Genomic DNA, 26,559 nt, shown 5'->3' on the forward strand with positions numbered 1-26,559 from the left:
AGGGAGAGACATTGGTTTTAAGACGGGTTTCTTGGTGTTAGATATCACATCATGTTATAGCTCCATTGGCTACTGAGCGCAATAGACTCTTTGTGTAATTCATCCACTATTGTGATTTCTCCGTTGGAGTGCATAGAAGTGTGGAACCACTAAAAGCTTGACAGAGGAAGAAAAGGTTTGCATAGAAGGTGGAAAACGAGTTATCCTTTTTTCTTTGGAAATTGAAGAAAAACAAGGTATGCTGTCAAGAAAATGCATGATACAATTCATGAATGGCCTCTTGCCTCTTTCTTCTCACAAAGCTTTATTGTCGCTCCATTGGCTATACAAGTGCTTTTAGACTCTTTGTGTAATTAACCCATATTGCAATTTTTCCTACGGACTTCATTGCAAGTTTGGTACTACTAAAAGTTGCCAAGGTTCACATACGACATGAAAAATGAAAATTCTTTTTTTCTTGGAATTGATGAAAAAGAAGGTGCGTTGTCAAGAAAACAAATGTTACAATTCCGACTACGAGATGATCATGGCGTATTCTTGGTTTATGGACTTTTTAGTTGAAGATGTTGGGGCATGGCTTCGCTTGTTGCTACATAGTAAAGGTCCAGGTGTGTGTGTTTGTGTGTGGATGGCTGAGCCTAAAAACTGATCCAAACTTGCAGATTTTGCCATTACTACTATGAGGCTCTTGAAATGCGACAAGACCATGGGTTAACCAACCTTACTACTGCCAATGCCTTCAAGTGTGAAACATGGAACCCTACTCTGGTCAACATTGCATGGGTTTCAACCTTCGGATTTGTCTTGGCACCGCCTCATCAAGTGGAAAGATTTTGATAAAGAATCTACAATCGTTCATGACATTTGAGAAAATAGCTTAGGTTGTTAGAGTGCTGGTCTATCATGCCAGAAATCATGCCAGAAGTCATGGATTGAAATCCCATTTTTCTTGGGGAAACTTTGATTAAGTTTCCTACAAGAACGTCTCTGGGAAAGACTCAGTCTTGATTGCTTCTTGAGTTTTTAAAATTTTAGTAATGACAGAAGCTATTCTCCATCTAACAGTTCCCCCTCCCCCCCTAAAATTCCACCTGTTATTTAGGTATTAGAATCAAACTATGGAAGGAAACCCACCGATTATCATCGTAGCAGGATCTATCATGTGATGGTTAAATGATTATGTACAGAGGAGATTCATTGAAATGATGGGAGAGTTGTTGCCTTGTTAAGGCTGGTAAAAGGTTTTAAGCTTAGAGCCTAGGCTCCAGCAACCAAGCAATACTAAATAGTAAAAACAATAATAAGCTGCAAATAGTAATTATGGTCAAGTTTCAACTGAATAGGAAACATGCAGCAGCATGGGGAGGAGCAATACTAGCACGAGGTCCTTATTAGATTCTCGTCTTGGTTCATCAGCCATGAAAGGTTTTCTTCATTTGGATGGTGGCACGTTGTGGACTTAGTATTTGGTTCCCGGGTGGAGCAAATCAAGAGGAACTATCACTCAACGCAAGTTCAAGAGGCGATTGGCCATTGCTTGTGGAGGTATCCTTCAAAGCAAGGGGTCTGACAATGCTCGCTCAGCATCCTTTTGTGGGTGAGGTGCATTCAGCATGTGTTAACTTGGGCATGGAAGTGTTCTTTCCATGAAGCTACCCCACTCTTCAGGCAGTACCTCCCAAGCTCTCGAGAGAAAGCGTAGTTGGGACTTTTGGAAGCATCACAGTGCGGTACATGTGAGTGCATGTTTCAGCAACTGCTCATTCCAGAAGGTAATCAGACACAGATTGTCAAGGGTTTTGGTCACAGGTTTGCCTTCTACCTCCAAGGGATGGGTGATTCATTTTGCAATCTGAAAGCATGGCTGTTGTCCTCAATTTCCCTTAATGCCATGTACCCAATCCTGGTTGATATTGGAGCCACATTGTTGACAATACGTTTGCAACCACTTCTCTGTACCCATCTTGTATTCAATATCAAAGCTAGATTGCACCAAAGGCAACCAGGTCTTCCGTGTTAACAAAAACACGTTTCACCAGGTCGAAACATGACGAAGCGTTTCATTGAAACACGCCACTTCTAGATGACAAACACCGCCCCCCGTGTCTCCCCCCCTCGGAAAAAAGAAACAACTATTTGGGGTTCCTCCTCCCCCCTCCTCAATTTGGGGGGCTGGGGGCAGAAGGAGGGCAATAATGTTTCTTGTCATTCCATGCGTTTTTGGAGTCCCGATGGTCTCTTTCCCTTTGCAACATTTTACATATAAATTTAAGTTTCTGAAGGTGAGAGAAGCATGATAAATGGTTACACCTTTATAATTGGTTCCTTATTTTAGTGCACAATGGTCGCTTTTTGCTCATTCATTGATGAAGGCTCATTAGCTGAATAAAATCATGCGTGTCTTCTTGTATGTTTCCAACCCTTCTACAGCTACTTCAAAAGGTATTCTAAAAGGACTGACTTGGCAGGAAGCATGGTGCAAGAGGTTGCGTCCGACTGTGGTTATTGCATCGCTTTGCTCGCAGCCACCTGTGAAAGATTCACTCAAAAGTGGACGTCTTCGAGGACAGGATTTTGTTATTTCTAAGGCCAAAAGAATCTTAATGGAGACAGCTGACCAGCTTGGCTGCAAGATGCAGTACAGGTGTCCAGGCTTTCTAAAGAATAGACGACAGGTTCTGCCTTTACTTTGGAGTCTATTTTGTTTGCATTGAATACATATTTTGTGGTGTTTTTATCACATGGCTGTGATTCCTTTTTCTTGGTTTTTTATTGGTATGGTAACGACTCCATGTATAAGTTGACTGATTCCTAGCGTAGGTTAACCTTTTATATCGGCCTGCTCACAAATAAAGTGATTATCACAGAAACTTTGGACAAAGATCTTATTTTCAGAAGGGTGACAACAGGAATGGATGATGTGCATGAAGCAGGAGGCCACAACTCCTGATTCTAATACTGCACACAAATGTTTTTTAGAAAGGACTATATTCTATCTTTTGTTTGGTTAAAATCAATTTGGCTGCTCCATATATATGCAAGCTTGACTAGTCATCTGCTAAGAGGGTTTGGTCTTGTGCGTATGGGAGAGTTCCTCTGTGTAGCTGTGAGGTCCTTTTCTAGATTAAGAGCATTTTCAAAACTGGTAGCTCTAACAATAAATGGCTTCATTGCAGCATCGCATGGCAGGGTTGGCTGCACTTGAGATTGCACAAAAGGTCCTGAACACATGGAAGGCAATGAGGGACCCTTGGGCTTCTGGTGACAAAGCCAATGGTGCTAAAGTGGGAAAGCGAGCAAGAAGAAGAGAAAGCATTGGAGCGATCAGTCATAACCGTGGTGGAGTTTGCAGTAGCAGCAGCAGTGGCAGTGATAGTTTACTTTCCTGCAGCTGCCATGATGAGCGATCTTTGTCAGGAAGGGTTATCTCGAATTGGCAAGATGTTTATGCTATAGCTGTGAAGTGGAGGCAAATATCGGAACCTTGTGATCCAGTTGTCTGGGTAAATAAATTGAGGTATGGTGAGCTTATAACTAACATGCAGAATACGATCTCCTTGAAGTTTATTTTTTGAGAGAAGTTCAAATTGTGTCTTCAGATATCTCAGAGGCACTCAGGATTTAGCCCTCTTCTATGGTGATCAGGGTTCACTTACCATGCATGCTTACACGGATAGTGATTGGGTAGGATGTTCCGACACCAGAGTGTCACATACTGGCAATTGTTTTTTGCTTGGCAATTCATGTATCTCTTGGCTCAGCAAGAAGCAACCAGCAGTTGCCACATCTAGCTATGAGGCTGAGTACAGGGCAGTTTTCACCGCTACAGTAGAGTGTGTCTGGCTTCTACAGTTACTTACAGATCTTAGTATTCGCCAGACATCCTCCACTATGGTCTACACTGATAGCCATAGTGCTTTGGCCATTGCGCGTAACCCAGTGTTTCATGCGTGTACCAAGCATATTGAAGTTCACTATCATTATGTTCGGGAGCAGTTGTCAGCAGGAGACATAGAGTTGTCCTATCTTCCCACAGAGGACAACATAGTAGATATGTTTACAAAGGCACGTCCTCGTCCCAAGTTGGAAGTCTTTCGACAGGCTTTACACTTGGTTCCCTTTGTTACATGATCTCACATCCCTTGTACATTCATAGGTGGCTATATCCTTTTGGATGAACATGTGCCACCATGACCAGAAAATACGAGGGATTCTGAGACGTTTCCAGAGTACTTCAGCCCATCCCATGGAGGGGGGTTTGTAGGCTATCTCCTGGTGGTTCTAGTGATGCCCTATAAACCATGGTATGTGCCTTGTAGGCATAAATATAGGCACTTGTAGTGCTAGTGCCTTTTAGGCCACATAGGACACTTAGTCATATGTGACACCTAGGACACTTAGTCCTAGGTCTAGGTACTTGTACCTTGTACACTTTTTTTCATTATTCTAGTTTGACGTGACGGCTAATCCATCGACTCTTTTGCAACCTGCACTCCCTCTTTTCAAACGATCCTTCATTACTAACTGTGCCTGTATTGTTATCTTGGGAAGAATGACGTGGTTACATCAGAGTGGCGTCTAGATTCCTTTGTTCTTGATGCATCTTGTGCTGAATTTTCCATTTTACTCATATATTAGTTGTGTTGCAGTGAAAAAGAATTCACTGCTGGTTTTGGATCACACACCCCCATGCTTTTAGGACAAGCTCGAGTCGTGCGCTATTATCCAAACTTCAAACGGTAAGAGATTCTCTCTCTCTCTCTCAATCCAACTTTCTGGTTTTCCTGCAAAGAAGAATATCATCTGTCTTAACAAGCTGGGCATTACTCTCTTTCATGGTCTTTAGAGGTTGCTTCAAACTTTAACATATAAATTATGGGCACTAAGGTAAGTAATAACCAGGTTTCCAGCTGTCCTGCAAACAGGAATATTATCTGTCTCAAAGAGATAGACATCACAATAGTTCATGATATTTACATAAGAGGTTCATTCAAGGTTTAACATTCCATTTTGTATATCCAGGGCATTTTCCATCTTTAAAAATCTGATGCTGAGTAGAAAGTGTGTGTACAATGCTTCAAATAATTCTATTGACCTTTCGAGTTTGACACAATTGCAAGCTGTAAGTACTCTCTCTCTCTCTCTCTCTCTCTCTCTCATGAGGTAGATGGTCAGCTTGTTCATATGGTTGCTTGCTGCAAGATGTGTTGTTTAAATTTGAAATAACAATTTGAGACTCCATTCAATAAGTTACATTATTCAATTACTGCAAAGTAATGCGATGCAATATATTTAAATTCAGTAATATACACCTATGAAGTTAAATAAAGGTTTTGGAAAAGAAATCCAAAGTTCACCAACGTGTACATATATAGATTAAAAAACACATGCATAAAGATACAATGGAAAATAGATATGCAATGCGTTTTAAATATTGTAGGCTATCTCATGGGCTATCCATAGATGCCACTTATACCTTGGTATGAGCCTTGTAGGCCTAGTTATAGTCAGTTAGGACTATTGGTACAGTTAGTTTATGTACCATCTAGGTCAGTTAGGACACTTAGTCCAGTTAGGGCAGTTAGCCCTAGGGTTTTGTTATGTTGGCTCTCCCTTGAGCCTACACACTTCAGTTTTGCAGCAATCTATTACAACATCTCGTTTTTTTCCATTGTGCTTCCATTTTTGAGCTTTCATTGCTTCCAACACCCAACAGTGGTATCAGAGCAAGTCTGGAATCCATTCCCTCAGCCATTGACAACTTTCGCAAGCTGTTTGGCAGCCTGTGGAGCTCTCATTCCTGCTGGTCTTGCTGGTTTTCACACTCCCACGAGTGTTTGAGGCCTTTCCAAGCACTTCTGTCGCAAAAAACCTCATTTTGTTGCGAGAAGACCGCACTTTGGAGCAACTATTGTCAAGGGAACTGTGTTTCGGTGCATTTTCCAGCCTGTTGGAGCAAAAATGACCACATGTGTGCATTTACTGCATCTGTACGGAATTCCGTATACACTGTATGGACTGTCGTACAATTGTACGGACCTATCAGAAATCTGTACAATTGTACGGACGTGTCGGATTTTCGTACTTGTCAGTGCATTTATTGCATTACGGACTGCGTTAGCAAGCATTTACTGCAGTGCGGAGCTGCCTCGGGGTACGTGCGAGTTATATTGAAGGTTTCTCAGTATTTCGGAGCTGCCTCGAGCTGCGCGCCAACATTTTCGATCTGCCTCGAGCTGCGTGCCGGCGTTTGGAGCCATTTGGAGCTGTTGAATTGATATGGAGACTTCTCTTTGAGCCCCTCCCTCCTCATTTAGCATCCCTTTGCCTTGGGCTGCGAGCTTCTCTCCATTGGATCTCTTTCTCTCCATTTCTACGTGCTCTCCTCCTTATGGGAGCACTTCTTTTGCTGTAATTCTCATTTCCAGCCCTCATTTGCTCGCTTTCAGATCCTGTCACTGCTGTACATCATTGGGTAAGCCCTTGTTGCATTGGATTTTTCCAATTTCTGCTTCATTTGCATTTTGGAAAGGCCTCGTGTTTCCTTTGGGGATTTTTCTTGCAATAGGTACACCTTGGGACAACAGAGTCTTTCGCAAACATAAGCTTTGAAGCTTGGGCAGATTTTGGCACTTGATTCTGAGAGGTTGCCTTTCTCTCATTTGCTTTGCCAGTTGGTGCATATCTTGTGCCAATTTGATCGCCGAGTATCCCTAACACTGGCATATAAAGTGATGCTCGTCCTCAATCTCCACATCATGGGAGATGACTAAAAATTTGCAAATTGCCTGTGTCTTGTTCATCAATATATTATTCTCGAGGTACTGTTGCTCATTGTATGTTCACATGGGGTTGATCTCTATAGCTTTTGCCTTGGTATCATGTCAAAAGCTTTTTTGAAGTCTAGAAAGTAAGCACTGATTTGTCTTTGCCCTTAGCGCCTGCGTTATAGCCCTGAGGTTAATCAAGCGATCCATTTTGGAATTTTTGGGTCTAAACCAGCTTGAGAAGAGTTCCGCGCATGTACTTATTCTTTTGTCCAATAACTTTCCAAGTAGCTTTAGTATCGAATTGCCAACTTTTCGGGAAACCCTTAGTCATAAGCCTTATTCAAGATTTCTTGGATCTTTTGGTGGAGATTATCCCCTCCCCATTTAATAATAAGACTTGTGGGTCTTTTGCTTTCCCATTCATGAGACATTGTATGCCTTTTGATACTTCGTTGGTTGAAAAAAGCTTGAGGTCTTCTAGTTACAAGTTGCTCCATCATTGGTCGCGTAAAGATTTCTGATTTGTGCAATCAAGCTCTCCCAAGCCCAAGACGTTTCAATTTCAGTTGGCCTTTTGAATGTAGGTTCTTCCAAATATCTTTTGGATAGAACTTTAACTTCTTGAAAAGTTCTTAGTGCTTGTGGTTAAGGAAAGTCATTTTTTTCTCCTTGTCATGAGAGAGAGAAAGAAAGAAAGAAAGATGTATTAACATCTGCAAGAGGCCTCGCGGGCCTATGAGACAAAGTACAAGCCAAAATGTAACTCATACAAGCCACTGAGGACTGACGCAAAGGGTTCACTAAGACCCTTGCTGGCAAGAGGCCTTGCGGGCCTATGAGACAAAGTACAAGCCAAAATGTAACTCATACAAGCCACTGAGGGCTGAAGCAAAGGGTTCACTAAGACCCTTGCTGAAAGCTAATAAGCTAAAGTCAAAAAGAGGCTCCCCCAACCTTGTCCTCAACATACTAAGTTGTTGAACTCTCCTTCAAGGACTCAGTGCTCACTTTTTGCAAGCAATAAGTTGATGTCCTAAGGATCCTCAACGAGGCCTACAAGTAGATCCATTTAGATTATGCAACACTATTCCTAAACAGTCCATGCTTTACCTAGAGGCCATTCCTCGTCCTATCATCTCCATGCTCTTCATCACAGCCCGAATAAAAGAGCATGAAGAAGCTACAAAATGGCAAAAGGTAAGGATTAAGAAGGCGTGCAAGAAGAACTCCTAACCCAGGTGTAGAGAATACTTGCTAACAAGCTATTTAATGAAGCTTTCTACTAAGGCCTTCCACAAACACTATCATACCCATTCTCAAGGCAGGGGATCAAGTAATTATCAGACCATGATGGTGAGTCATATGATTGCCAGATTTATGCATGCTGAGAGAGCATGCATGCAAACGATTGGGCCAAGAAGTTCCAAAAACGACCACTGCACACTAATAAGAGCGGAGGCAGGTGAAAGACGTTGGGACGGAGGCCCAACTTTCCAACATGTAAGATAAGTAGGAGATTAGGCATTAGACTCCCAAGTACCCACCCCATTCAAAATACCATCATTGCCACATCTCGACGACAAGCTGCATCACAGCGCCCATGAGTACACCCTACAAAGAGGAGTTGAGAACACCAGTGACTGTTGGGTGCAAGAAGCAATGGAACGGGATTGGAGTGCGGGAAGCAAACAACAAGTTGGAGCAAAACGTAGTAATGCTCAAAATGTATAAGGAGAAAATACAAAGGGGTGGCCTATATGGCCCCCAAGTCAACCATATGGTTGCCCAATGAAGTCAACTCTATGAGTTGACCTGACCTACAAGGCACATACCAAGGCTAAGTGCTAACAAACCCCCCTCCATGGTATGGCTGAAGTATCCTGGAAACATCGTAGGAATACTTGGAAACTACATCATGGTTGCACATATCCGTCCCAGAGGGATATAGCAACCTATGATATGTAGAGAGTCACCCCTCACGTAAGGGGCCAAGTGTAAAGCATGTTGAAATGCCTTCGTAACATCTTGCCTAGTTGTTGTCTGTAAATGCATGCAAAATAAGTGGGGGCTCTAAACCACATAGTAAACCCAAATGCTGTGTTGCCTTCAAGTATCTAAGGACCCGCTTCACTGCTTGGCAATGCTGCGTACTAGGCTTGTGCATGTACTAACTCAACTGGGAAATGGTATAGTGAAGATCAGGTCGGGTATGACAAAGGTATATGAGGCAGCGAATAGCTTGTTGATAAAGGGATGCATCAAATGGCGGACTTCCATCCTCGGAGGAGAATCGAAAGAAATTGGCTTGCAATCCTCAATCTGGAAGCGATCAAGGAGCTATCCAATGTACTTGGACTGACTCATCATTATACCCCCCCCTCAACATATGCAAACTCTATGCCCAAATAATAGTGCAACTGGCCCATATCTATCATGTCAAAAGACTGCTGTAAATCAGCCTTGAAATCTGCCATTATTTCCATATCGGGCCTAGTGATACGCATGTCATCCACATATAAAATCAGAATTAAAAATTCTGATGGACCCTTTCGGACATAAAGAGTGGCCTCGGCTGGGCTGTTTTGAAAGCCATGGACTGCCAAAAATGCATGTATCTTCGCATACCATGCCAGGGGTGCCTGCTTCAATCCACAGAGGGATTTTCTAAGCCGGCAAACCATATTTTCAGAACCCAATTGTTCAAAACCAGGTGGCTGCATGACATGGACCTCTTCTTGAAGATCACCATGAAGGGAGGCGGTTTTGATGTCCAAATGATGAACCTCCAATGCCGATGAGATGCCATAGCGATAACACACATGATAGTAGTGGTGCGTGGTGTGGGAGCAAAGGTCTCCTCAAAGTCAATGCCGTGCTGCTGTGCATAGCCCTTTGCAACCAAGTGGGCTTTGAGGCGATCAACATTGCCATCAGATTCCCTTTTCACCTTGTAGACCCATTTTGTGCCTATGGCACGCTTGCTTGCTGGCAAGTTCAGCTTTCATGGCATCCATCCATTCCTTGCTGTCAAAGGCATCCTTGTGACATAAAGGTTGCAAGCAGTAGCAACCAAAGCTACAGCTAAATAATTGCCATACATCTGTCGCACCTCTAGTGCGGGCTGGCAAAGGCTCAGCTTGCTTGCTGTCCCCGAGCGTGTCCAAAAGCCATCTCGGGACTGATTTTTGCTGTCTAAGGACAGCACTCTCTTGTGCAACTGCCTGCTCAATAGCATGGTCATCAAGTGAAGACACATCAGGCTGAGCAGGAGCTACTGGTGGAGGATGTGCACTGCTAGAAGTGGATGGCACAACACTTTGCACTGGCTGCTCTGTATCTGTGGGCGACTGAAAGAAAGGCAACAATGTATCAAAGACATCTGAGGCATCAACAGTAGGCTATCTTTTTCATTCCAGCCAAGGTAAAGGCACATTTTCAGCAAATATAACATCCCTACTGACAATGACCTTGCCCGTGCTGGGCTGATACAACCTGTATCCCTTGCTCTCTGCGCTGTAACCAATGATTATGCATTTTACAGCTGTCTTGAAGCTTATGCTTCAGCAAGATGGCACATGAGCATAAGCCAATGACCCGAACGCTTGCATATGAGAAATTTCAGGTTTGCAACCGATAGTCCTCAATGCCTTTGTGGGTATCCGATTGAGCGCATAGTTGGAGCACATGCTCATTTCCATCTTTGACCGATTTTTCCTCTCTGCCAGGCCATTCTGCTGCGGAGTATAAGGCATAATACATTTACAGCACCGTACGGTAGTATCAAGATACAATGCCCATACAATAGTATGGTACAATGCTTGTAAGTCGTCCGTACAGTGTACGGAATGTTCCGTACAACCGTCGTATGCAAAGTCCATTCATACTGTGTCCTTATTGTACCTGCGTGAGTACATGCTTCATCCGTGCAATCTTCCGCTCATCTTTTGTAGAGTGTGCAATTTTGCCGCACAATTGCTTCTCTTGTTCTCTTGTGCAAAAGCGATCGATTCTCTTGACTTTGCACTTGCCCGACTTGTCAAAATTTAGGGCTTTTGAGTACGTTGACAGACATTGCATACACATTGCGATTGGCCAGGTCGAGGTCACTTCAGTTCAGGTGATACGGTCACACTCATGGACGTTTTGTTTGTCCTAGGTATCAAGAGGAACCTCATCTCCATTTCAGCCATATCCTTGGATGGCTTTCAGGTTCTCTTTGATGGTTATCGATGTGCCGTGTATGACAACCGGTACGATGAAAGCATAGTGGGTCACTTTCTTCTGGGCTATATCATCTTGATGTATATGACAAACATCTTGCTATAGAGGCAAATTTGGAGGCTGAATCTGTAATTTCAGATTCCCACTTATGGCATGCGAGGTTCACCTTGTGCATAGTGATGTGTGCGGGCCGATGCGGACAGCATCTCTTGGGGGCTACCTTTACGTTTGTACCTTTGTGGATGACTACACGAGATTCACTTGGATATATGGCATGAAGGCCAAAATTGGTGTGTTCTCATGCTTTGGATATTGGCTTGCCATGGCTGAAAATGAATCCGGGAACAAGCTCCTTACTCTATGCATTGACAAGGAGGGAGAGTACATGTCCCGTGAATTCTTTGATTTTTTGGCAGGTCGGAGTATTATTCATCAATGCTTTGATGCCACTGTTGGGTGCAGGAAGCAATGGAACGGGAGTGGAGTGCGGGAAGCAAACAACAAGCTGGAGCAAAACATAGTACTGTTCAAATGGACAAAGAGAAAATACAAAGGGGTGGCCTATATGGCCCCCAAATCAACCATATGGTTGATCAGTGAAGTCAACTCTATGAGTTGACCGGACCTACAGCGCACATACCAGGGCTAAGTGCTAACAGTAACAAATCTCAAACTTATTTGAGAGACATTAGGATCCCAATGGGACGCTAGTTGGGCCCACACAGAGCTCAAACTACTTATGACCAACAATGACATGGACTCTTTTCTTCTTTCATGTCGGCCCTCAATTCATTTCAATCAATAGTTTATCTTGGAGATGTGATAGATATCTCTAGTTTTTCCCATGACGGGATGTACTCTATGTTGATTCCAGCTCATGGGATTTTCTAGCCTTCGATGACTACTCAATCTAGGATACTGTCAGGGCATCATTTGGCCAATCCAAACACTATATGAGCAAAGTATCAGGCAAAGTTGGAGCTTCGATTGGGTGGTCACAGGAGATCATGAGCATGATTGTGGTCAACAAGGTTGTCCTTTGTCACCAACCCCTAATCCCGATTGTGGTATACACAACGACATTTGGATGCACTTCGGTCTTTTTGGGAGACACATAATTTGAAGGTCACCATAGGTAAACCAAGGTCAGGATCATCAATACATCTTAGGCAGTCACACATCAAGAGCGGTATATCTTTGATATAGCACCACTAGAGATTGTTGCATCCTTTAAATACCTAGGCGTCCTCTTCTCAGGCCCAAGCTTCATGATGCATGGAACCATGCAAGCTCGTTTGAGCAGAGGATATATCACACTAGCCACACTCAAGTGACAATGCTTTCATTCGCATTTCTAAGCCCCTAGGAGGTCTCTTCTCTTTGATTCCTTGCCCGTCCAGCTAGGATGTATGGCAGTGTGTCACCACAATGTAAATATCCTAAGTCAAAGTATAGTTGACCATTTATTTGATCATAATTAAAGAGTTTTCCATCTAGTTTAATTATGGTCAAAAGAGTTCTTCTATTGGTCAAAGAATTGACTACAGTCAAAGATACTTGACTTCGGTCAAGTAAGCATGACTTCGCTTAGGAAGACTTGGTTTATACCAAGAGGGTTAACTGCGGTTAACCAAGATGTTCCAACTTCGGTTGGAGAGACTTGATTATAATTAAGGTGCCTCGACCGTTGGCCAAAGCCCCTTAATCATGATCAAGAGGGTTGACCTCGGTCAACCAGAGAAATGTTTTATGTTGTGCGCACATGTGTTTAGTGGGGACGCCCACAGTGACTAGGATTAGTCCAGAGTTTTGTTAGAATTATTAATATATTCTAGGCAATGGCCAATGTAATGTAATAAGTGAGTTAGGAGCACTTTTCCCTCTTAGAGATTTTTTCCCCTAACCACGGTCTAATCTCTAACTACGGTTAGGATTCAGATTGGACTGGAGACTATGATACCAGCCAGTCCACTAGTGGTAATTGTTTAAAGTCGCACCTCAATGCTGGCTCGCTCTCCTGGACGAGATGAAGGTGGTGAAGAGCCTGGACTAAAGCTCCTCATTGCTACACTGAATCTCATCCATTGCCCACAAGAACCAATTTCCCTCGAGTGGGATCTCAAACTACCAAAACTCTGTCATAATTTGTTATACCTCCTCCTCCTAGATCAAGCCATCTGAGTTGCTCTAGGTCTAGCAAGATCGAAGAGTGATAAGACATCATGGTATCTACCAGAATGCCAGTGGCTCCGCCCTATGACTCACATAAACCCTTCCAGCCTCTCTAGAAGGCTATTGTGTCTTTGCTTCCCAACTAAAAGCAAAGGCTACTGGGAAGTCGAGAGAAATCTGGCTCCCGTCCCTTGAGGATTTTGATGCAGCACGGCAGCACGCACCCCGGCTTCTTTTGTGTAGGACCTGGAGGCCTATTGCAGCCCCTCACTGGGAGTGACCCTGAGATGGATGGGAGTCTTGATGGGATACATTGGCAGATGATCAGAGTGGTAGGATGCTTGGGGAAGGAGTGGCACATCGATCCTCCCAGTATCTCAGAGCAGGACGCCTCTAGATGGCGTCTCTGGCTATGGGAGGTAGACCCTTGAGGGAGGTCCAGTGGGACCCCGGGGAGTGGTTATGGCCCTCCAAGGGTGGCCTAGGTGAGACGATAGATGTGGTGCCTTTCTTTTCCTACACCACACGGATTGGCAGGAGACTTCAGATGGACTCCCTCGAGGGAGAGACACTGGGAGACCCAGAGAGTGCCCCGGGATGTTTGCTCCAGTTTTTGGATGCGGTTGTGGTCCAGCTTGCGACCAAGGAAGATTTCTTACTTCTTCTGGCTAGCAGCCCATGGAGGCTTGCCCATCGGTCTGTGGTTGGAGCAGATGCGAGTGCAGGGGCAGTGCCATTGCTGCTTAGATGGTGTCCTGGAGACTATCCCACACTGCCTATGGAGCTGTCGTAGCGCAGCGAGGATCTAGATGAGAGCCCTCAGGATCATGACACGCATGCAGAGTCTTCACAGAGACTACACCTGGGGGATGGTGGCTTGGTTGACAGAGGGAGGACACGTGTTCCAAATTGATGAGATCTCCCCAGCCTATCGGATATAGGGTCAGAGCATTTAGAGGATTGCACTCCACAAGGCAGCCCCCTGTGACGCCCTAGCTCCTCCTTCCCCTAGGGAAGACAGTGTTTGGGAGGTGGTAGCCAGCATCACGGCTTGGAACATTTGGGTGGTTTGCTGCAGTCTCGTGATGGGAGAGCACCCGGTTCCACCCTCGGCTACCTTGGTTGCCATCTTGCAAGATATCATTTTACACTCTACGGTCCACCTGGGAGCGTGGGACTCCAGGCTCGAGGGCGTCTATTGAGAGGCGTGCTCGTTTCTGCAAGGCCTGGCCTGTAGGTGTTTTCTACATCTTCACTCCGTGAGGGATTCACTGGCTGTATAGCCCCCCCACTTGGTTGTTAGCCCCAATTCCCGAGATCCCCTAGGCAGTGAGCTGGGCTTCTCTGGAACAGGCCGATTTTTCTTTCAACCTTTTCTGGTTTTTTCATACTCAGCACCTTTGGGGCTGTTGTGTTGTATGAAATCTTTCAAGCATTAATAGAAGGTTCCTTTCTTTGAAAAAAAAGAAATCTGGCTCCCGTCAGGGGTCCTTACCGTAGATCACAAAGATGATACCAAGCACCAAAATAGAAGATGCAAGATACTCCCATACTGATGCCGCTAATTGCAGAGTTTATGGATGACTATATCTCGCCCATGTTGATACGGGTCGCAATATTAAGGGAAGATTTCCCACGCAAAGAAAGTGGAAGCATAGAAGAGGGAGGCCCTCCATGCAAACCCGCACAAGGAAAGGCGACGAACCAATAACATGGATGCACATGTGGACGAAGTTACCACGTCGCTAGTACAAGAACGAAACACGTGGTGGAAAAAACCATAAGATGTGCATAAGAAAGGTTTAAGAGCCACACTTGGAAAGGTGTGTTGTTTCCCAAAGGATATGTGCATCAAGAGGCGTGTACCCCGCTGTTCCTATGTACACAACTTGTATCAGCTATGTGTTACCCTCTGAATACTTGTGCAAATATCTATGAGAATCTGACTTGCAGGTCTTTTGATTTTTTGTTTATGTTGTTTGGTTTGTATTGCACCTTGGAAGTTGTTTCAGAGTTTCAAATTGTGTCAATAAGCACACACCATACAAACAAATTGGAAAATGAAATGTGCTTTCTGTTGTCCATTTTAATGCCATCTTTCATTTGGTATGTAGTTGCTAGCAATGAAATGAAGAAAGGCTTGTTTAAATGCCAGTAAAATCTTTAAACAAGCTCTCATTTGGAATGGTATGTGTGAATTACAAATGCAGATTGGGGCTGCTAAAACTTGCTCAGATCTGTACGATATTGTTGGTGAAGACTTCTGGGTGGTAACACCTTGTTACAGTACAGCTGTTGATGGGTAAGCCTGTAAGGATTGGAGTCTTGTTGTGAAGTCCTGGATTTCCCCCTTCCTTTCCTCTTTCTTACACCTTCATGTCTGTCAGTTTCTTTCTTCTTTTTCTTCCTCTCTCTCTCTCTCTCTCTCTCGTTCTCTTGGCTGCTCTAAGTTCTTTGAGCGTGACCTAACTGGGGCGTATGACCTTGCAGGAAAGTACTGGATGGCACAAGGCTAACCTTGCAGAAAATGTAATCACTGTTTCTCCTTTGACTTTTAACTGTATTGAAGAATGATGTAGCTTTCTTTGTGTTGGAGTGCTATTATTAAAATTTTGCTCTCCTGCCTCCTGGATGTCAGGGGGGACAACAGCTTTGATTTTTCGATCCGGACACCTGGTACTCCTCCACGTTGGGCCGAGTATGACCAAGAGATGTCATCTGCTTGGGAGGTAAGAAAAGTGCATTTTTATCAACTGGTGCAATCTTCTCTTGAAAATCTCGTAGCTAATTATTGCAAAAGCTTCCTACTGATGCAATCTTAGGACAGCTCCATCTCTATTCCTTTACTCTCTCTATGCAATCTTCCCTTGAAAATCTCGTAGCAAATTATTGCAAAAACTTCTTGCTGATGCAATCTTACGACAGCTTTATCTCTATTCCTTTACTCTCTCTCTCGCTCTCTCTGTCTCTCTCATTCCCTCTCTCACTCTACACAGTATTAGGGCCCAGGACAACAGTTGGGTTGGACCCCCCCGAAGGATTTTGTTGCTTGAGAGAAGAAGGAATACCATAGTTCAGCATAGAGCTGCTCATACAAAAATTCCAAACGTGAAGAAAATACATGAGCTCTTAGGCTCTCTTTCTTGGCAACAAGCCACTTGTCAAATTCTAAATTACTTTCCTAATTACATGCCACTAAGGGCAACTCTAGAGTCTTTGAAGCACTTGGTTATGCAAACAGCGTCCTAGATGCTTGTTAGGCTCCATAGCGTAAAAGGGCGATAGTACCTGGGAGATAACTTTGCATACACTTTCTATTTGCCTTTAAACTTGCGGAGCCTAGCTTTCTCGAACTTCAAAAGTACCCAATGCCCTTCCTTGAGATTTAACTGTCTTCTATGCTTATCTGCAGCTCTTTTATGCTTTTCTTGAGACCTTTCAATTGCTGTCCGGAGTTGGCTGAAAGCTGTCTGGAGGTCTCTCTCAAACTGATCAGCTGCAAAATTTTCATCTTTGGTCCTTAGGATAGGTGACAGAACCACCTTCCCATAGATGACCTCAAAAGGGGCTTTCCCTGTAGATCTGTGTACTGTATTATTGTAAGCGAACTCTACCAATGGTAGGTACTTTTCCCAGTCTGAACCTTGGTCACCCACGTAGCATTTCAGCATATCCAATGCTGTAGAATTTGCTACTTCACTTTGACCATCTGTCCAGGGATGGAAAGATGAAGAAAAATTCAGATTTGTCCCCATATTATCAAATAAAGCTCTCCAGAATAGACTAGTCATTCTGGGATCTCAATCACTGTCAATGGACTTAGTCATACCATGGTGCTTAAAGATCTGTGCCATGAAAAGCTTAGCCATATGATCTCCCTTTATGGTTTTGCGAACCAAAATGAAATGAGCTTGCTTGCTGAATCTATCAATGATAGTCCAAATTCCATCATTCTCTGACTTTGATCTTGGCAAATAAAAAATGAAGTCCATTGCAATACTTTCCCATGGTGCCTGAGACATGGGAAGAGGCATAAGTAAGCCAGGTGCCTTCCGTCTATCATACTTCACTTTCTGACACGAAGGCATTCAGCAACAAATTGATGTATATCTTTCCGCATTTCTGGCCAAAAGCAATACCTCTCTAGTGCTTGAGTTGTTGCTATAATTCCTCTATGTCCAGCATAGGGAGGTGCATGGCATTCCTTCAAAATCTTTTTCCTCATCTCTTGAGTGATGCATAGGTAGTCATCTTTCATTAGATACCCATCTTTTAGGGAATAGTAATTGGTGGACCCCTCTTGCATTTGCTGTAAAATCTCACCAAAATCTGCATCATTAGCATATTGCTCTCTCATGTCCTATCAGCTAGATTTAGATTTAGATGCTCGTTTGGGAGGGACTAAAATGAAATCGTTTAGACTTCACAAGCAGTTGTAGCTTGGATGAAGAGATTTGGACTACTTTTTTATTAGCCTTCTCCTTTAGTGCTAGCCTTCGTCATGGTTGAGTTTGCCCTTCACCTCCGGAGTGCCGACAGAAACTCAGTACGAAGACTTTGTATAAATGGATGCTCAAGTATGTGTGGGTGTGTGGATTTGTATGTGTGAGAGCATACTTTTATACAATGGTCTACACCCACTGTTGGGCGCTGATGACGTCAGTGGGGATGTCATAGTAGCTAGTCCTTGCTATGCGTGATGGAGTTTATGGTTTTCAATCTTATGAGTGACTATCGTGGGATTGAAACTACACTATGTTGTGTTTTTAGAGGATGAGTTTGGGAATGTTCATGGATTCATCTAGGTATATGCTTCTGTCGTATTAGTGAACATGCAAATTTCACCTTGTGAAGTTTTCGTCCAAGTTGCGGCCTGCTAATATTGCGATAAATCTTTCTATCTTAAATGGTGCGCTGCCCTAGCAGCTAGAGTTAGATTTAGATGCTCGTTTGGGAGAGACTAAAATGAAATCGTTTAGACTTCATTAGTAGTTGTAGCTTGAATGAAGAGATTTGCACTACTTTTTGATTAGCCTTCTCCTTTAGTGCTAGCCTTCGTCATGGTTGAGTTTGCCTTTCACCTCCGGAGTGCCGATAGAAACTCAGTACGAAGACTTTATATAAATGGATGCTCAAGTACGTGTGGGTGTGTGGATTTGTATGTGTGAGAGCATACTTTTATACTATGGTCTACACCCACTGTTGGGCGCTGATGATGTAAGTGGGGATGTCATAGTAGCTAGTCCCTGCTATGCGTGATGGATCTTATGAGTGACTATCGTGGGATTGAAACTGCACTATGTTGTGTTTTTAGAGGATGAGTTTGGGAATGTTCCTGGATTCATCTAGGTATATTGCTCTCTCATGTCTTCCAGGTCCTGATGATAAGCAATAGTCACATTGTTGACCTGGGGTCTTCGGGACAAGGCATGCTTCTAAGAGAGTTTTGTCTAAGTCAGGAAATATCTCAGACTTTGGTGATCAGTTTTAACAGTAAAATCTGCACCCAAAAGATAATGCATCCATGTATAGATGGCATGAATTACAGCCAGCAACTCTTTCTCATAGATTCCTAGATATCTCTCTGCATCCCAGAGTCTCCTGCTCTCATAGGCCACTACATGACCATTTTGATGCAATGCAGCCCCAAAACATTCCCCACAAGCATCACAATCCACATCAAATGGCTGATACAAATCTGGAACTATTAAGATTGGCTCTGTGGTTAGCCTCTCTTTGAGTGTGGTGAATGCTGTATTTTCTGGAATTCTCCATCTGAAAGCTGCATTTTTCTTAGTAAGATCGTGGAGTGGAGCGGCTATATCTGCAAAATGCCTGATAAATCTTCTTTAGTAAGAACACAGGCCTAGGAAACTTTGAATTTCATGGATAGATTTCAGCTCTGGCCATTCTTGAATGGCACGGATCTTTGCCGGATCCATCCGTATCCCATCTTTGGATATTATATGCCTCAAGTAATGAATCTCTTCCGGAAAGAATTCACTTTTCTTGCTGTTTGCATAGAGCTGATGATTTCTCAGCTCTTGAAACACTGTAGCAAGATGTTCCTTGTGCTCTTCTTCGGACTTAGAAAAGACAATTATGTCATCGAAGAAGGTACCAATGAATTGTTTGTTGGGTCGGAAGATACAATCCATCATCTGATTGAAAGTAGCTGGGGCATTTATCAATCCAAAAGGCATCACCAGATATTCATACAACCCAAAGTAGTGCGGAACGCTGTCTTGTGCACATCCTGAGGCTGTATCCTCACTTGGTGATAGCCACTCTTTAAGTCTATCTTGCTGAAAACTGAAGCTCCATTTAATTGATCCAACACATCATCAATGCGCAGAATAGGGAATCTATTCTTGATGGTCATTTTGTTCAGTGCACGATAATCGATGCACATACGGAATGAGCCATCTTTCTTCTGTACTGGTAGTACAGGGGAACAAAAAGGAGAAGAATTGGGTTGAATCAGCTCTTGGACAACAAGTCTTACACTTGAGTCATAATCTCCTCTTGCTGAGTTGCACTAACTCTGTTTGGGGACCAATTGGGTGGCTCGTTGCTAGGAATGAGTTCTATGCCATGATCCTCAGGTCTCTCAGGGGGTAGCTCCCCTGGCAAAGCGTAAGAAAAAACAATCTCTAAAATTTTCAAGAAACTGAAATTTATTCTGATTTGCCTCACTTATTTTAACATGTTTTACAAAAACTATGTAAGCTGAAACTGTAGACTTTATTTCCTTTCCAACAGAACTATCTGATACAATGGGAATAGTTTTCCCTCTATTCCTTGCAACCACATGGTGTACTTTGCCCCTATGTACAAACTCCAGCACTCTTTTAGGAAGAGTCAACTTCACTGCCTTGCGATGGAACCAAGGCATACCCAAGACTACATCATGATGTTTTAGTGGAGAAATGAAGAAGTCTTCCTGATCCACATAACTCTGTACATGAAGATGGAGTGACTAGCACAGGGTTCCCATAGAACATCTGGGAGCCTTGCCCAACTCCTCCGTCTTTATTCCCAGCCTCAGAGCTAGATCCTTTGATATAAAGTTATCAGTAGCCCTTGGATCAAATAAAATCAGTGCTTGTTGGTCTCTGACTTTGCCTCATGATAGCAGCGATTCTCGTTCCTCTGGGTTTGAAACATGACCCAGTATGTCAGGAATTTCTCGTCATTGGCTTGTGTGGTCCCCATGGTTTCTCTGCCTCTTTTCCCTTCGCAGTGGAAGGCTTTTCTGGGCACTGGGCAGCCACATGCCCCTCTTTGCCACATCTGAAGCATTTACCCTCTTTCCTGAAAATTTCAATCTGTTCAGGGGTAAACTGTGGTCTTCCCTTATAGGGCTTGAATGCTCTCCCAACCAAGAAGGACATGATCCCGAAACTGTTTGGGAATAAACTGTTTGTAGAAAGCTTTCTTGAAGTCCTTCCATTTCCTGGGGGCTACATAGTTGGCTGTTTTAGCTATCCACCATGCATTGGCTGTACCAGTCAAGTGTAAACCAACCATACGAAGCTTTGAGGACTCACTGAAAATTTCTAGGCTGAAGGCATCATCAAACTGCCTTATGAACTACATAGCCTTTTCAGCTGGACCGTATTGGCCATTGTAAGTGGCAAATCTTACTGACTTCCCACCATCTTGAAATTCTTTAGTCTCTGCCTTTCTGCTGGACTTCTTCTTCTTCTTCTTCTTCTTTTTTGACTTTGAAGATCCGGAAGAAGGAGATGATGTTGAGGATGAAGAGGTAGAGCTAGAAGAAGAAGACGGACTGGATGAATTGTGATGATGCTTCGCCTTTTTCTTCTTGGGAAGAGGACTTGCCATTTTCCTCTTTTTGCCCATCGCCACTTCTTGCTGATCTGCTCCAGAGGGAGGCTTCTCTGGCTTTTCCGCAAAAAGAGGTTGTACCATCTTGCGAAACAAGGGATCACTTGTTGCGACGATAGTCGGGTTTGCAAGCATTGAAAATGGGCGTCGCAAGTAGCATCGGGAAACGGTTGGTACCATTACAAGTGCAAAGCGCTCAGGCGATGCGGGTACTCTAAGAACAAACAATGGTATTGAGAGAAGGAAGAGATTGGGAGAGAGTGCCTATGCTTAGGAGGATGTAAAAAATGACAGTTTGTTATAACAAGAACTCCTAAGCATGCTGTATAGCAATACTTTTGGGTGCAACTCGTAGAAAGTAATCACCATTTCCTATCCAAGATCTTGCTCTTAGGAAGGACTCCGCTGCTACACTCTGACCCCGACCAGTAGACACCCCACTTGGAGGGCATCGTAGCTAGTTGTAGCTAAGCCAGCTAACAGCCTAGCTATCGTACCTGGAAACCTTGAGGGAATCCATGGCTTGTGAGGGGCTGTACAAGCAACAGGCTAGGATATAGATTCCTGGCATTCAAAGTATGATATGAGTACAAGGTACAACATGGCCCCTATTTATAGGTGTAGGCGTGGACAAAATCTCTCTTTGCTTATGGGATGGCTGTCCTAGGATGCCATGTGGTAACTTACTATTTACAAAGCCATTAAAGGATAAAAACTACTATCTAAATTGGCCTTTGTTACAGTCCTCCCTGCCCAAAAGAAATTTGTCCTCAAATTCGCAGTGGGGCTGTAGAATAGGTGAAGTTCCAACAGCTCCACACAGCTGGATAATGCATCCCAAGAGGCAACTTCAAGATCATGCCATCTTTCAAGCTGTGTCAGATGAGCATGATCAGCAATATCGTCTCAAATCCAGTAATTGATTCCATGTCTTGCCATACATGTCAAACGCCCCTTACATGCTCGCATTGTCCCGAGAAAACATCTATCTCAGATACAAAAGTGGCAATTCTTGATGTCTATGAGGCAAATAAACTTGCAATAATGCGAGTTGCATCAGCGTGGCTTCCTTTCCAAGCAGCAACACAGCACAACATGAAAATAAAAAGAGCTACAGCTTTTGAAAACCTCCCTATGCGATCTGTCTTGTCATTATCCTGCTCAGCTCCTTTAATTGCGTTAGCAAATAAAATCCTCAGGTTTGATGCCAAAACCATAATTTCTATCACATCATTGCATATTCCAGTTCTAGTTTCACTCAATTGCAATGTAAGAGGGACAGACTTTGTGTGTATACTTTACCATGGACACTGTGATCATGAGTTCTAGAAATTTCCTCCACCAGTAAACCAGCTAAGACTGGATAGACAAGAAACCTAGGTATATCTTGTGCAGCTTTGTTAAGGAAATGTGCTACAACAGGAGATGACATCAGTTTGGGCTGCTTCAATTGTTTTGTGGACTCCGATTGATCAGAAGCCCCCCCCCTCAAAAGCAGGCACTGGAAGTATAACTTGTGGTGATAATATGCGAGTTTTGCAAGCTCAACTATGATATACTTGGGATTGATTGCAAATTGTATTTCCAAAGTACCCAAGTTTTGCATCAATTCCTCCTTAGCTTGAGTCTGAAAAACTACTAGAGACTGATTCCACCCCTTCTTGCAAAAGATAAATACAGTCTTCGAATCTCCAAGAAGATTCGCCATCACTTCTTGAGCATTTGGCGGAAGCATATCTTGTTGGTAGTCTTTCTCCTCTTCAAAGTCTTCGAGGTTGAAATCTTTTCCTGACCCTTACATGGCGCTTGATTGTGTGTCCTTTTTGGATCTCAACACAACCATACACTCGCGGTAGTCAAGCTGGATACAGACCGAAGCTCTGATACCAATGTAACATGCAGCGGTAATCTGATCGTGTAATTCACAGCAATACCTTCTTTAAACCTTTAGCGAGGAATGAGTGTTGTTTACCATAGAAAGAAAGGAGATGAGGGTAGAGAGAGAGTAGAGTCGACAACCGATTGGGTCCCTGTACCCACTGAGGGCCCCCTCCCCCAATCAAGGGAGAATTGATTTATACTTGGAGAACTGAGAAATACAAAGAACAGTCTTCGAGCAGTCTTCGAGAGAGCACGGAACGCGCTTCTAAAGAGCTCACTGTGCACACGTATAGCAGACCCAAAGACCTAAGAGGCAACGCCGACCAGTACCGAGACCTTGATGCTGTTCACACTAACGATGTAGGACGCTTCTGCAAGGCAAGGGAGAGGCTTGTGCTGTCTACCGGAAATGCAGGGTTATTGCGTGAGTGAGAGAGTGATAGCTGAGAGTAATAGATACTGAGAGAGAGCTGAGATATGACTGAGAAACTAGAGCTAAGAAGTAGGCTGTGTAGCATGTAAAGAAAACTGAGAAAAGCTGAGACAGTGTCCAAACCCCTCTCCGTTTGCTGGTCCAAACCTCCGACTGTTGTGCTGCGTGGACACCTTCAGATTAGGCTGAACTGATGGCCAAGGGACTGAGGCTAGAGCAGGGCCAGAACTGAGGATCTCAAGGGCTGCACAAGGAGGTTGGAATGGAGCTTGTAGGAGAGCTGAAGGCAGGAGCACTGAATGAGGAAAGAGGGCAGCCAAGGAGCCCTTTTATAGGGCTGGACTGAGCCAACCCAGTCTGTAAACAGCCGACTGAGTCGGTCTGTTTTACAGACTGGTTGGCCTACAACCAGCCTATAAAAAGCCCTCCCTAGCTCATTTGGCAGGGGAGTTTTTGGGCAGCCTTTGCAGGCTGCCTTCCTTGCTTACCTGTCTAGCCTTTGGGGACCCTAAAGGGACTCCGAACCTAGGCTAAGACCTAAACTATAAGATGGAAACACTTAACCTACTGTTCTCCAGTGGGTACTAGTGAACAAGAACTGACTGACTTGACCTAAGGCTGAGAGACTGACCTACGTAGCTTGTGCCTGACTATCCTTGGACAAGGGCTCACAAAGGGGTCACAACATTTGACAAAATCTCCTATCTGGGAACTATAATGCACTTGTCGATGTAACCAGTGTGTCACCTTGCACCCAAGTGCAGGGGTGCATGTGACATCTACAACTGCTTTGGAGCTGCCATATTGCTCGTGATTTTTGTCCCAGATTTGGGGTTATCTTCATGTTCGTTTTCCAGGATTTCTTCTGGCAGGCAGTTTTGGTTGTTTTGTTTGGTAGATATGCCTCTACACGAGACTATGCTCAGTTCTGCTGCTGGTTTTGCTATTGGTCTTTGTGGTCGTTATATCATGCCCGTGACATTCGATTGTACATGCACACTTCGGTGGATGTTAATCATTTCTTTCGTTCTTCCCTGCATTAGTCTCTCCAAGCTACATGTGCTCTTGGAGAGCTTCCTTTGGCCCAGCTGGAACTGTTTTATTACTGCTTTTAGTTTTGAGTAGTAGCTGCTCCATACTGGGGCAGCTATGAATTTAAATTCTTTTTGAATGACATACTACCTTTACAAAAACAAATGTGACCAATATGACCAATCTTTTACGTATCTTAATTTCTATTTAATATAATGTCTGCCTTAAATTCCTAGGCGGCTATCTGCCCCAAATGCTGCTGGCAAGTCTTAACAGTGGTGCCTTTTTCTCCCGGGGAAAATACATTGACTTATGTTTTAAATTGCTGAAGGCCGTCCACTTGGAATGGGCCTTCATGAAGGCCAAATGATTAAAAGTCAGCATTCATACTTACAAGGATAGATATAACACTCTGAAACTCTCTCTTTCCTTGTTCTTCCTATTAGTTCTGTTGCTCAAGAAAGGTGTTGTCGAGTATAGTCTTGGTCCTTATCACCATTCATGAGCCAAAACTTACAAAGATTATCTGTGTGTGTGTGACCAAAAAATTGTGTGTGTGTGTGTGTGTGTGTGTGTGTGTGTGGAGAGAGAGAGAGAGAGAGAGAGAGAGAGAGAGAGCTTGCGTTAATCTACTATATGCCCCTTATTGTAGGCCCTTTGTGATACCTTTTGTTGGGAAGCATATGGAACAACTGACATGAACCTTCTAGAAAAGGTCAGAGATTGCATCTTAAAGCTGACTTTTTACTGGTAAGTCCTTGATTTATTCCTAGTTTGATTATTCTAAAGTGATGGCTAGTTGATAACTATGGTTTTAGTGTGCTGCATAGTCAGCGTATACTTTAGGTTCCTATTTGTGTGTTGGTTTTCTTCAATTGCTTAAATTGTTTAAAACGACTTCTCATTTTTTGAATACTTCAGGTATAATTTCATGCCCCTTGCTCGGGGTACAGCTGCTGTTGGTTATGTTACTCTACTTGGTTTGTTTCTTGCTGCTGGAATGGAGATCACTACGAACATTCCTGATGGACTCCAGGTTAGCCTCTAGACTTACTTCTGTCTTTTGGGTTGGAAAGCAAGGTTCTGATGAAGTCTGTGCTTCAGGTGGACTGGGAGGCAATTTTGTCTCCGGACGTCAGCAAGTTCGTGCAAGCATTGAGTCCTTGGATGTATCCTTCAGTGAAATCAAATGTGAACTGGCAAAACCTTCCTGATGTTGCCTCAACATTTCCTACAACAGGCTCAGTAGTAGCTGCATTAAGCACATATGAGTAATCACATCTCATATTGTTACATTTTATAATTGAAATTTCAATATTTGTTTTGTCCTATGAAGTTTAAAATGCTCCCCCCCCCCCCCCCCCCCCCCCTTCAACCACCACCACCCTACCATGGGGACGAGAGATTCACGCCCTGATGTCTGAGGGTGTTCCCCTGCTGCTGTATATCTTCCTGCATGTCTGAAGTCATTGTGTATGTTGTTTCAGTATGTCTGAGTTCATTGTGAAACTTCAATTTCTGTGAGATGACAGTCCAAGACAAGGGAGATCATCGCCAGTTAAGTTTCAATTATAACGAAGTAGGCTAGGATGCTGCTCTCAAAGCACAGGTTTACACACACTATGAGCCCAATCATGAAAGCCTTGACATAAGGGCCAAAACTTGTAGCCTACCTAGTTTCATTGGGTCTAACTTGATGGTACAGCGTCCAGATACTTGTTTATTTAGGGAAAGCAAAAGCCTCTTAAGGCACACGAGTAGCAATTTTGCTTGCAACTTTCCCATCCTTTGCTAGAATCTCTCATTGTTGTCTTGATTAGATCTTTGCCTTTATCAAGCGTAATAGGAAATGATGTACATGGCCTGCACCATGTCCGAGGGTGTTGTGGCTCACATGAGTAAGGATGTTTAGACGATGTATTGGTGAATATAACTTGGAGTAGCTACCGATCCATAACTTTCAGCTTAAATCTCATTAGTGAGGAAGTCATCTCCATTTCCTATCAGCCAACACGTCACTCTAAAGCTAAGAGATGGTTTTCAACAATGCAATCAATCACTAACCAAATGAGCAATGATGCTTATTAGATTGAAGGCTTGATTGACTATCACATGTGAATTGCTTGCTTACTGGGGCGATGTAGCTAACCAATTCCTCACAATGACTTTCAATCTCTAAAAATATGCATCCTTCATTCA

At 43.5% G+C, this 26,559-nt stretch overlaps 1 protein-coding gene across 1 annotated transcript in view; it reads left to right on the top strand.

The window, feature by feature from the left end:
- The window catches only part of SRFR1 (Tetratricopeptide repeat (TPR)-like superfamily protein), a 79,867-nt gene extending 53,882 nt beyond the window's left edge, over positions 1 to 25,985 (top strand). The window contains exons 15-24 of the mRNA XM_087380231.1: positions 2,469 to 2,675; positions 3,177 to 3,517; positions 4,650 to 4,739; positions 5,023 to 5,122; positions 15,374 to 15,465; positions 15,654 to 15,692; positions 15,802 to 15,892; positions 25,013 to 25,110; positions 25,282 to 25,396; positions 25,465 to 25,985. Of these exons, the coding sequence (XP_087236357.1) occupies positions 2,469 to 2,675; positions 3,177 to 3,517; positions 4,650 to 4,739; positions 5,023 to 5,122; positions 15,374 to 15,465; positions 15,654 to 15,692; positions 15,802 to 15,892; positions 25,013 to 25,110; positions 25,282 to 25,396; positions 25,465 to 25,635 (1,344 nt within the window). The 3' untranslated portion in view covers positions 25,636 to 25,985. The remainder of the gene's footprint in view (positions 1 to 2,468; positions 2,676 to 3,176; positions 3,518 to 4,649; positions 4,740 to 5,022; positions 5,123 to 15,373; positions 15,466 to 15,653; positions 15,693 to 15,801; positions 15,893 to 25,012; positions 25,111 to 25,281; positions 25,397 to 25,464) is intronic.
- Positions 25,986 to 26,559: the final 574 nt, after the last annotated feature.

The sequence above is a fragment of the Dipteris shenzhenensis genome, chromosome 10 (assembly GCF_047967505.1).
Source record: "Dipteris shenzhenensis isolate YYH24624 ecotype China chromosome 10, Dip_SZ_1.0, whole genome shotgun sequence".
In the NCBI taxonomy this organism is placed as follows: Eukaryota; Viridiplantae; Streptophyta; class Polypodiopsida; order Gleicheniales; family Dipteridaceae; genus Dipteris; species Dipteris shenzhenensis.